Source organism: Giraffa tippelskirchi, chromosome 7 (assembly GCF_054371585.1).
Source record: "Giraffa tippelskirchi isolate mGirTip1 chromosome 7, T2T-mGirTip1v1.2.pri, whole genome shotgun sequence".
In the NCBI taxonomy this organism is placed as follows: Eukaryota; Metazoa; Chordata; class Mammalia; order Artiodactyla; family Giraffidae; genus Giraffa; species Giraffa tippelskirchi.
Window position 1 is genome coordinate 81612929 of NC_137281.1, and position 11760 is coordinate 81624688.

The 11760-nt window shown below is 48.9% G+C and overlaps 1 protein-coding gene and 1 non-coding gene across 2 annotated transcripts in view; one reads left to right on the forward strand and one right to left on the reverse strand.

Moving 5' to 3' along the window:
• The window catches only part of CLN6 (CLN6 transmembrane ER protein), a 17866-nt gene extending 7454 nt beyond the window's left edge, over positions 1-10412 (reverse strand). The window contains exons 1-2 of the mRNA XM_081511880.1: positions 10143-10412; positions 2976-3090 (exon numbers count right to left, since the gene is read on the reverse strand). Coding sequence (XP_081368006.1) covers positions 2976-3090; positions 10143-10312 — 285 coding nt within the window. The 5' untranslated portion in view covers positions 10313-10412. The remainder of the gene's footprint in view (positions 1-2975; positions 3091-10142) is intronic.
• TRNAG-CCC (transfer RNA glycine (anticodon CCC)) lies at positions 6274-6346 on the forward strand. Its single transcript has one exon. It is a non-coding gene; the product is annotated as a tRNA-Gly (tRNA).
• Positions 10413-11760: the final 1348 nt, after the last annotated feature.

Genomic DNA, 11760 nt, shown 5'->3' on the forward strand with positions numbered 1-11760 from the left:
TGGGAGTTGGAAGATCCTTTGGAACTCAGTTGTGCCAAAAACTTTCTGGGTGACCCCGGGGCAAGTTCTTCCCTTCTTCATGCCTCAGTTTCCCCATCTGTAACACAAAATGTGGCCTAGATGGTCTCATGGACCCTTAGTGATCTGGCTCATTAGAATGATGACAAGAAATCCTGACCACCCAGGTGTGGAAAAACACTCTGTCCACTGAGCAGATAGACCACTTCCAAATCAGGTTGGAACTATACCTTCTGAAACAAAGGAGAAAATAAGTGAGTTCTAAAAGTAGCTTTAGTTCTTCCTTTCCTACCTTCCCTGAGACAGGCCAGGGGCATTCCTCTGTCTGGAATTCCCTTGTTCTTCCTACTGGTCTAACCCAGTGAGTCCCAGCCTTGTCGGGGTTAGAGTGACAACACCTATACAAGATAACAACACTTCCCAATCCCTGCCCTTTCAAACTATACCTCTAGAATCTACTGATGGAGAACACCTGTAACGATCATAAATTTCAATCAAAAATTTAAATATTTATTTCTTTTAATTAAAAAATGTGCTTGATAAAACCAACCTGCAGAAACAAATCTCCCAGGAGACAGGAATCTCAATCTCTTTCTTACTTGCTGTGTGGGCATCTCTATAGCTTTATCTACAGCAAGATATATAGCTGGCTGAAACACTTGGTGATAGCAAAGAATCAGAAGTAGGCCAACTCTTCAACCAAACAGGACTACCTGAATACACTATAGCACATCTTTATTACAGAAGGTTAAGCAACTATGAAAAGAAATGACACCTCTTATGTGCTGACGTGGAGAGATATCCATGATATATTCTAAAGTAAAACAAGCAAGTTGTAGACTAAGGTATAAAGTGAAATCTCATTTTGGTTAGAGGGGAAAAAAAAGGATATATACATATGTGTTGCATGAGTAGAGAAAGGAGTAGAAGGATGTGCCCCAAACAGTCCGAAGTGGGTCTGGAAAGGGAGAGTCTCATAGTTGTTTATATTACTGGGTATGAACTCACTTGTTATATAACTATGACATACTACTTTTATAACTTGTAAAAGGTTTTATTTTGTAGTTATTACAAATTTGAGACTATCATGTGTACATCTGAAAAGCTCATGTATACACTGGGCCTGTTCAGATGTATGCTCCTACTGAGCCCACCTAGGATTACAGTGGCCACAGGATGGCGGGAGGTGATCTGCCCCACAGGGGAGCCCTATTAGGCCAGATGAGGCTGAGTCCTAGTGAGTGAGGAGAGCCATGAGCCACCCTGGCCTCATCTCCCCTCTCCCCGGAATACCAGTTGGATGGGCAGCTCCTTTGTCCCCTGGTAAGTGGAACCTTCATGCTGCAAGGGGGCTCAGGTCAGCTGGTCCAACCAGCCTTCTTACAGATGAGAGAACCAAAGCCCAGATGACACTGACTTGCCCCAAATCACCTACAAATCTGACTGGGTGCCCTGACTCCTGGCTCAGCCCCTTTTCTTTCACCTACATTTAAAAAACAACTTGTAAACCTTACCAAAAGCCTGCAAAAAGGAGACTCAACATCCACCATACCTCCTCCCTGAAACCACTGCCAGCTTTCCTTCATCCCCTTGAAGTCTTAGATCCCACGTATACAAGATCGTTAGGGCTGTTACTGACTGGCAGGCAGTTCATATGCATGCCACCCAGGCATCTGTTTTCTCCTTAAACATTCCAGGATGCTCTATAATACCCATGGTTCCTGTTCACTGCCCAGTTAGCATCCTCTGTCCTGCACACAGCAAAGCTGATTTACCCAGTCCCTACTGCTGGACACTCAAGTCCCTTCCAGGTTTTGGCTATTGTAAGCAACACTGCAGTGAACACCTTTGGTACAGAGGCTGTTGTCCTAGTGATTACATCTTCAGGGCAGATTCTAGGAAAGGGTCGTACTGAGCCAGGATGAACATATTAGGGTTCTGGATACAATCATGATGGAAGTGGGGGATGGGCTCTGGGGCCAGAGTGTCTGGGAGGGGGTGGGGGTGGCAGATGCTGGCTCCTCCACTTGCTGATTGGGTGACCCTGAGCCAGTTATTTACCCTCTCTGTCCTCAAGTCTTTTCATCTATAAAACTGAGATTAACAATAGCATTGATGGGAGAACTAAAGAAGTTTAAACACATAAAGATCTTAACTGCTATTTCCAGCTTACTGTTATTATTGTCATTCATTCAGTACAAGAATACTGAGCACCTATCTTGCTAGGCACTAACTACTAGTTATCACCTTGACCAACTGCTTTCCCAAAGGACTTTGCTACTTTGCATTATCACTAGCATGTAGGAGGTGTCAGCTTCAGTGCTGGATATTGTTGTTTTTACCACCCACATGCAAAAATTAACACCTCAGTATGTGGTGGTACTGAGTGGTGGTACCTCACTCAATTTTTTTCCACCTTCTGTTACCTAGCTGTCTATCCATCTAGCTGTCTAACTGCTCATGACAAGTGAGGGGCTTCGGTCCTCTTCCAGTGTTAATCTCCATAGAGACCACCACTGTCCACTGAGGCATGGAGTAGCCTTGGCGAGAAGGGGACGGTTTCACCAGAGACACTAAAAATTACCCAAGGCTCAAGTCATATACGACATGCACACTCAGCCCATACTCTTCACCTCCAGAAAAAACAGTACTATCCCAAGGCTGCGGCGAAGGCTGGTGGGATCCTTTCCCATACTCCACTGTCTGAATTGGTGCTTTGGTTAAACATGAATGTGAGCCACTGGGGCGGATGGTGGGGGGCACAGTATGACTGTTCAGATCCCCCACTCCCTGGCAGCTGCCACACTGGTTACAGCCGTAGAACTAAGGGACCGCATCCACGCTGTTCTCACAGCATACCAGTAGGGACAAGGACTTGTCTGAGGTCACTCTGATCATTCAAATCACACTGTCTCCATACTGCCGGTCGGGGTTTCCATCCACAGCTTCACGCTCACCATGGCTATGGGGCGGCCAAAGTCCAGAACCCAGTTCTGCAGGGTGAAGTAGAACCAGAGGTCAAGGTGGAAGGGAGCCGTGCCAGCAGCCTCATCAGCCTTGACGGAGCTGTGCCTGGGAAAGAAGTAAACGAAAGCAGTCAGCCCTTCTCTCCCCCCATGGGAAGATTCCCCACCAGGACAAGCCACAGGGATTTGTGGGCAGGAGGAAACACACATGACTAAGTTCTAGGAAAAGGTTTTGCTGGAAGTACTGGGGCCTGGGGGAAGGGATCCAGAGATGGACTCCATCTGCCCTGACTGCTGCTTCTCTAGGATTCAAGAAGGAAAATACTCAACAGATACAATCACTGTTGGGCTGTCTCACCTACAGACTGACGGGGAGATCGGATGGGGCAGAGGACGCAAATGTGGCTGAAAAGCTAACATGGAGATGGACAATGCTAGCTAGGCTTTATTGAACACTTTGTATATTCCAGGCACTACTCCAGCTGTTTACATGTACCATCTCATTTAACTCTCTTAATCCTCACAGAAACCCTCTGAGGTTATGCTATTATCCTCATTTTACAAGTGAAAAAACTGAGCCCAGATGTTAAGCGCTGTTGTGCTGTGCTTAGTCACTCAGGTGTTCTGACTCCGTGCAACCCCATGGACCGTAGCCAGCCAGGATCCTCTGTCCATGGGGATCCTCCAGACAAGAATACTGGAGTGGGTTGCCCCAAATGATTACGTTTCAGAGGTCCTGTTTTTAACCTCTAGTCTTATAGCCACAGGTTTCCCTGATGGCTCTGGTAAAGAATCTGCCTGCCAATACAGGAGACGAGATGAGAGTTTGATCCCTGGGTGAGGAAGATCCCCTGCAGAAGGAAATGGCAACCCACTCCAGTATTCTTGCCTGGGAAATCCCACAGACAGAGGAGACTGGTAGACTACAGTCCGTGGGGAGGCAAAAGAGTTGCAACTTAGTGACTAAACAACATCATTGTATTCACAGTGATTTGTTCACAGGATGGGCGTGTGACCCGAGATGGACCGATGAGAGTCCCTTAGTGAGATGTGTCTTATAGACGGTAGACTGAGATGAACATGGGGCCTCCCTTTCCCTTGGTTTCTGAACGATGAGGAGGTAGGAATGGGGCTGCTGGTGTCCTGCCTCTCACTAATCCACAGTAAAACCTAAGGAGGAAGCCAGCAGGAATAAGGTGATGTGAGGGACGTGGCAAGAAGCAGAGCACTATCTTTGGATGCCCATCCCTTCTGCAAAGCAGTCAGCCATCTGCTCTTCACAGGCGAGCTGAAGTTCAAGGGCAGGAAACATGCCACCTTCTCCAAGAAGGCTTCCCTGACGAAGCTTTCCCCAAAGCCCACTACAGCGAGTACTTTACCTCTAATGCCCACCCAGGCCATGACAGCACAGAGCTGGAGTTTTGCTCTTACTGAGACCCTCGAGAAGAAGGGTGATTTCAAGGTTCCTGCAACTCACCAATCTCCCCATCAGAGTATAAATCCTCTTTACAGCATCCCTGCCACTACTCGCACACCTCCAGTGACAAGCAGTCCCCTCCTCCTAAGATGACTCAGGTGTGAGTTATATTGCCCCGTTAGTGCCCAGACCAGGAGCTGTGTGACAAGTGCCTGTGTTCTCTGGAGTTTTCAGCTCAGTACCTGATTTATGCTTAGTGATTACTGGCTGATATAAAACAATCCCAGTTACCAGTTACTTATAGTACTCCCAAGGGCTTCCCAGGTAGCACTGGTGGTAAAGGACCTCCTGCCAATGCAGGACACTCAAGAGACCCGGTTCAATCCCTGGGTCGGGAAGATCCCCTGGAGGAGGAAATGGCAACCCACTCCAGTATTCTTGCCTGGAGAATCCCACAGACAGAGGAGCCTGGTGGGCTACAGTCCATGGGGTCACGAAGAGTCAGACATGACTGAAGTGACTTAGCACACACCTACTTGTTCATCCAGTGGCTAATCAAACATTAGCTTAGAGGCACCATGAAGGTTTCCCTCTGTCAGCACTGCTATTGCTTCTGTAATTTTCTGGGACCCTTTTCAGCCAATTCCAAGAATGGTCCGCACTGGGTTGCTAGAGCAACTCAAGAGACCGGAAGGCAAGCTGTCGGGGATCTCACTATCCTCTGGTGGCAGGATGGATGGGTGGAGTGGGTTTTTCCACGTCAGCTAAATCTTCCTGTCTGTCCCCTCTGCTCAGTAGCCACTTACCATGTGCCATGCTAGGAGCGTCACCAGCACCATCTCTTCTAAGCCCCACAGCAATACAGGAGACTGTTACCCTCTCATTCTACAAATGAGGAAACAGGCTTAACCAAGGTTACCTGCCCTAATAAGAAGCTGCATCAACTATTCCTTCTGTGAGACTATTTCCCATTCCCTCCTCCTTTTGGTGCGAGATGATGTTCCCTGAGACAGAGGGAAGGCCCAAAACCCAGGTCAGCCCAGTGGGGCTTTTCTAACTACAGGTGAAAAGAGCACCCTCCTTTCTGTGCTGTGGTGCTAGATGAGAGCCGGAGAGCCTGGGGCTGCCCGTGGCCAAGGTACCAGCCTCAAGGGACAGTCAGATAAGAATGAAGTGGCCCTGCAGAGAAGAGCTGGGAAAAAGAGGAGAAAAGGGCCTGAGAGGATTCACATTCCCAGTTCCAGGCATCCCCAAGGCAACAGTTTGGCCACAAGAGCCAAGACATTCTCTTTTGCTAAGGGTGCTGCAGTTCACATTGGTTTTCTGTCACTCCGCAACCCAGGAGTCCTGAAGTACACAGAATTCAAACCAGGGTCTGTATGGATTTGAGGCCTATGCTCTAAGTTGTTTGCTATTCTGCTGCTGATCACTATCAGTTATATGGCATATCAGGAGATCAAGATATAGAAGGACAGGTGTGGCCTGGAGCAATATGCAAAGCCTGCAGGAAGAAATGGAGCCTGGAAACATGGATGGGTGGATTCATGTTGGCAGAAAAGCAGTGGGAGTGCAGCATCAAAGGCCTGGAGGTGGGAGTGAGAAAGGCGCTGCAGGGAGCTGAAATACCTGGCTTCTCAGTGGAAGGAAGAGAAGGAGGGGCTGCCGGGCCTTCAGACTGGGCAGATACTCAGAGACAACTAACTGTAAGGACACTCTGAGATGAGTATGAAATGAGTAACTGGTGTAGAAGTCCCACTATGCCCTTCCCCTTCATGACCACCAAGGCAAGGCCTCGAAAAGCAGACAGGGACAACCTCCAGGCTTGAAGAGCTTAGATGAGGAAGAAGGAAAACAGTCTTCACTGTTGGGACTTCCCTGGTGGTCCAGTGGCTAAGACTCTGAGCTCCCAATGCAGAGGGCCCAGGTTCAATCCCTGGTCAGGGAACGAGATTCCATATGCCACAACTAAAGAGCCCACAGGCCGTGATGAAGATCCAGTGTGCCTCAATGAAGACCTGGTGCAGCCAAATAAACAAATAGAAAACATTAAAAAAAAAAAAAGAAAACAAAAGGTCCTCAGTGTTCTGTTCTGGAAATCTTCAGAGCAGGATGTTTGGTAGAGGAAATACAAGGCATTTTGCAAGGCCGGGAAGCACTTAGTGTGAGTCTCTGGAAGCTGTGGATACCAAGCTCGTACTCAGGGCTCAATGACTGTTTCCTCCTCCACCTCAGGAGGCACCTCAGTCAACAGGGATCCCTGCCATGAGTCCAGCCTGGCTAAGCAGAGCAGAAAGAAAAAGGGCAGATGCAAGGCTGACACCCAACTTGGGAATCAAGACTGATGAGCATCTGTTTTCTTCTGCTGGGACTCTGAGGGAGGCAGATCCTGGAGAGTGAAGGCATCCTCTCCCCAGCCCTGTCCTGGGGATGAGCATCCTCATGCTAACCCAAGTACCTGACTCCACAGACGCAGAGCCCCCAGCCTGCCAGCTCTAGGCCCCAATCATCAGAAACTCCTGCTGAGAACAACGAAAGCACAATAGCAGGTAACCCAAGACACAGATGGCCTTTTCTCTCCTCCACAGCTTCACAAGCCTACCATCTGGGAAAACGGATACCATGACAGTTGGAGAGTACATACCATACAGAGCATAACATACAGATGAGACATTCAAAGCAGTCAGTAGTATCTGCAGGACTGCCTGGCAGAAGAGGAAGGCATCTCAGCCACCATGGAGTCAAGCAGGGACCTATGAATGAGGACTATAGAGGGACTGATTTTGGTTCTATATGCACAATGGTGCAATACCTGACATGATGAGAATTTTAAACAAAAAATGAGAAAACAAAAGCAAAAAAAAAAAAAGAGGAAAAAAGGAAAGACAATTTGAAACTCCAGGAAAAACAAAAGCAATATAAGAAAGCAAATGTAACTTTTAAACTTACTGGACTTTGTAGGGAACAATATTTACATGGCCTAATGAATAAAAACATTGTATATTGATTTTCAAAGTTTAGAATCAATTCACAAAAAAACATGGAAGGCAATTATGGTTAAAAAACAGCAGGTAAATACTGTCAACCTTGACAACTTGGAAGTAAAATTATAGATGACAGGAGCCAGGGAAAGGGTAAAGAAAGCTAAAACTTATAACAGTATCCTTTTAGGAAGGAATCTAGAGACACTGCCCTTATTTTAAATTAACTATACTTCCATAAATAAATAAACTTTATTTAAAAAGATACTGCTTTGTAGTTGACCAAAACAGAAATAATGGTATTACATATTTCCTAAGGCTACAGAGGTAACAAAGAGCAAAACTAAAATGGTAATAAAAAGAACTATCTTGTGAGGATGGAAAAGGTATGAGTAAACCAAATCATAACAGGATAATTAGTAGGTCAACATTAGCTTCAGAGGCTAAAAATTGATAAACCAAGAAATAGCAGTTGAGCATAGCTTTTGTGTGTGGACTCTGGAGCCTGCCTGGGTTCACATCTCAGCTCTACCACTCAGCAAATCATGAGCAAGTTACCTCCTGGGCCTCAATGTTCTCATCTGTAAAGTGGGGGATAATAATATATCCTACTTCAAGAGTTGTGGTTGGAAAAAAAAAGTTGTGGTCGAATTAAATTACGCAAAAATCTTTTTCAGTGCAAAAACTTAAGAGCAGGGCCTGGTCCACAGAAATTGGTATGTATGTAGTATTTGTTACTATTATTTAGAAATATGAATTTAATTGATAAAAACAGCTAAAAGAAGCTAACATGGTTGTCTCTTGTACTAGGGAGAGGTGGAAAAAGAACCACTGCTTTTTACTCTAAGCCTGTCTGTGCAATTTTATTTAATCATGGGCATGTACTACTTTGATTATAATACAAAAAACTGTTAACAGAGCACATGAAAACTGGAATAGGCAGTAAGCACTTTGTCACTAGAGGTGTGTAAGCAAAGCATGGATGGAGCAGAGGAAATCCAAGCATCCTAGGAGTTGGACAGGGTAATTCTGCCTACTGTCTTGTGCAGCAATGAGACTGAGAACAAGGGGGCAATAAGGGGGGTTGGAGTGGGCAGAGACACCATGAAAGAGAGCCAGCCCCTTATGCAATCCCCAGGAGCTCATGCAGGAGTGAAGAGGGACATCACTCCTGAGCTGCCAGAGTGGAGCAATAAGAACAGAAACCAGAAGCCCTAGGTTTAAGCCCTGGTTCTTGCCAGCAAATGATGTAACCTCTCTAGGTCTCTGTTTCCACATAACAAAATATGAAAAGACTGAGTAAGACACTGCATGTGGAAACGCTGTATAAGTGGTGACCATACCTGCTGCTCAGAGACGGTTCCAAGTGGACTACCACAGTTCAAGGCAAAGACTCCCAACTTGTAGGGGATCCAGAACAGACATGTGCTTTAGCAGCAGGAGGAAGAGCTACTCTCAGCCAAGTCTCTCGGATTTCTTCCCTTATCCCAAATCACACCACAAACTTCCTAAAACTGACTCCGAGCACACTAGTGCTCGAAAATCTTCCATGGCTCCCCTGTGCCCTACAGAACAAAAGCTGCACCCTTAACCTGGCATTTAGGGCAGGAACTAGGGTGAGGCAAGTGAGACACATAGGACCCAACATTTAAGGAGGCACAGGTGGGCCATAGAGGATTTTTGAGCACTAGTGTCCCAAGAGTGAGCCTCTCCTTAAATTTTGCACTCTACGCTCTCACTCTGGTTCCACTTCTGCTGCCATTAAAGGCCCTTCACAGTCTATATTCCTCTTGCCACTGTACACACAGAAAGCGCCAGCACAACTGCACTCCTTGCCTTTCCCAAAGTTTCCCGGAGTTGAAATAGCCTTTATTCCCCTGTCACCTACTGAGTACTTTGAGATGCAGCTTAAGCGCCACTTCCTCCAGGAAGCCCTCCAAGTCTCTCTCTCAACTCCTGGTCTCTGTTCCTCCCAGGTCCTACTGGACTGTGGGGCCCTCTGGGCTTCACTTTACCCAGCCCTGGTACAGCGCTGGGGCACACCAGAGATGCTTAATGAATGCCTGCTCTATGCAATGAATGTCTGTGACCTGTAAAACGGGATGAAGGTAGAGTGAAGAGGAAGATTAAAAGGTGGCTTCTGTACCTTTTCCTCTGCCCCAAGCGCCTGGCCTCAACTATCAATACATAAACCAGTAACTTCCCCTTGCTGAGAGAAGGCAACAGCAACCGCGTCGGTAAAGCCCTTCCTCGTTCTTTCTCTGGAGGGGAGCTTCCACACTTCGCTGTCTCTTCCATTTGCATTCCCAAAATTTTGGGTTCCTCGGGGCAAGGAGTGAGCCTCCCGTTAACACCAGAATCCAAATCCTAGTCATGGTTAGAAGGACCCCGAGAACTTGGGTTGGTGCCCGGGGCTTGCCCGGGGGTTGGTGCCCCAGGCGCTTTGGGGGCCCTAGTGAGCAGCGGTGTCCTCTGGGCTCGCCGCCACCGCCCCCATTCCGAGTTTCTTGGATCCCAGATGAGAGAGATCGTCCCGGAGTCGGCCGGACCATGGGGGCCGCTGATCGCCGCCGCTGAGACTTCCTGGGTCCCGGGGCTCCCCCAGGAAGCCGCGGAGGCGTGGCTCAGGCGAGTGGGCGAGGGAGCAGCTGCAGGCGTAGCGCGGCGAAGACCCTCCCGGGGTCCACTGCCCCGACCCCCCGCCCGCCCGCCCGGTCACGTGGCGGGGCCGCGGTTCCGCTCTGCCCGCCGGCGCGCGCCCACCTGGCCTGCAGGAAGGAGGCGCCCGGCTGCGCGCCGGGGCCGCCTGCCGCTCCCGGGTGCTGCCGCCTCCGTGCCGCCGCCTCCATGGCTAACCCTCCTGCCAGGCCCTTGGCCCCGCTACCGGTAGCTGGAAACAGGTTCCGCTGGCCGAAGGCTGCGAAAGCCAACATCCAGCGCGGGGGCGGGCTGGGGCGGGCAAGAAGGAGAGCGCCGGCCCCGAGGCGCGGGCCGGAGGTGGGGCCGGCGGGACCAGGAGACCCGCCGCGGAGCGAGGGAGGCGGGGCGAGCTCCTGACCGGGAAGGAGGGGCCCGCGGCCGCGGCCGGGCGGGGAGTAGGGGCGGAGGGAGGAGCGCGCGGCATGGGGCCTACTCGGGCTGTGATCTGACTGGGCTCCCGTGTGTGGCCGGGGGCAGGAATCTGCCTAGGCTACCCGAAACCTGCATATTAGTCAAGGGTGGGCTAGGAACGTGGGGACAGGCCAGTTCCACCTAAATACTCCCCTGGGGAGAAGCCGGGACTGGATTTGCCTTGTCCTTGCGGACCTGAAGGCTTTGGGGGAGGGGCTCACGTCCTTTCCGGCTGTGCTAGCCACCTTCCTCAGATGGAAGATAGCACTCCTTAAAATGTCAGCTCAGTGGCCTTTGACGCTGGGAATTAAAAATCAGTGGGATAAGGGTAGGACGCATGAAAGAGCGAATTCTTTCCAAGTTGGGGTGGATGCAGATTCCGATTCTGGCTTTGTCACTCTCTTGGACTCTGGCTTCATAAAAGTTACTTCCTTTCTCTTCCTTTCAAACATACTAACTCCTGAGCAGTTCCTCATCTTCAGGAATGGATGACCAATACCCTAGGAAGGCTTACGTGGGGATGAAATGAAGCAGGATTCTTATGGTCGTTCCCCCGCGCCCCCCCCGCCCCCACACCATATCTTCTGCCTGCCTTTGCCTGTGGAAAACTTTAGTCTAAAATGAGTTTAATCAGAGAAGTGAGAAATGCTGAAACAATGGAAAACAGTCAAAAGACACCAAATAATGTACTCATTAAGCATAGTCAAGGACCTTTAATTTCTTCTACAGGGCTATAGATAATATTTGGAGCCATATTCTGTGAGCTGTCTTACAGACACTAAAACACCAGGTAGAGAAGTTAACTACGTGATGACCAGACTGAACCCAGAATATGCTGCTGCTGCTAAGTCGCTTCAGTCGTGTCCAACTCTGTGCGACCCCATAGACGGCAGCCCACCAGGCTCCGCCATCCCTGGGATTCTCCAGGCAAGAATACTGGAGTAGGTTGCCATTTCCTTCTCCAGTGCATGAATGGGAAAACTGAAAGTGAAGTCGCTCAGTCGTGTCCGACTCTTCGAGACCCCATGGACTGTAGCCTACCAGGCTCCTCTGTCCATGGGATTTTTCAGGCAAGAGTACTGGAGTGGGGTGCCGAACCCAGGATATGAGCTGCCACTATTCCAAGAATTGACCACAAAGAAATGGTAACAAATGGACCCTGGAACTGAAGATTAACTGTACCTAAAACAATCAAGATGACACTGGTCAGACCACTGATGACCAATTTGAAGATGACTGTCAGAGATGATTGCTGTTTCTGCAAGTAGCA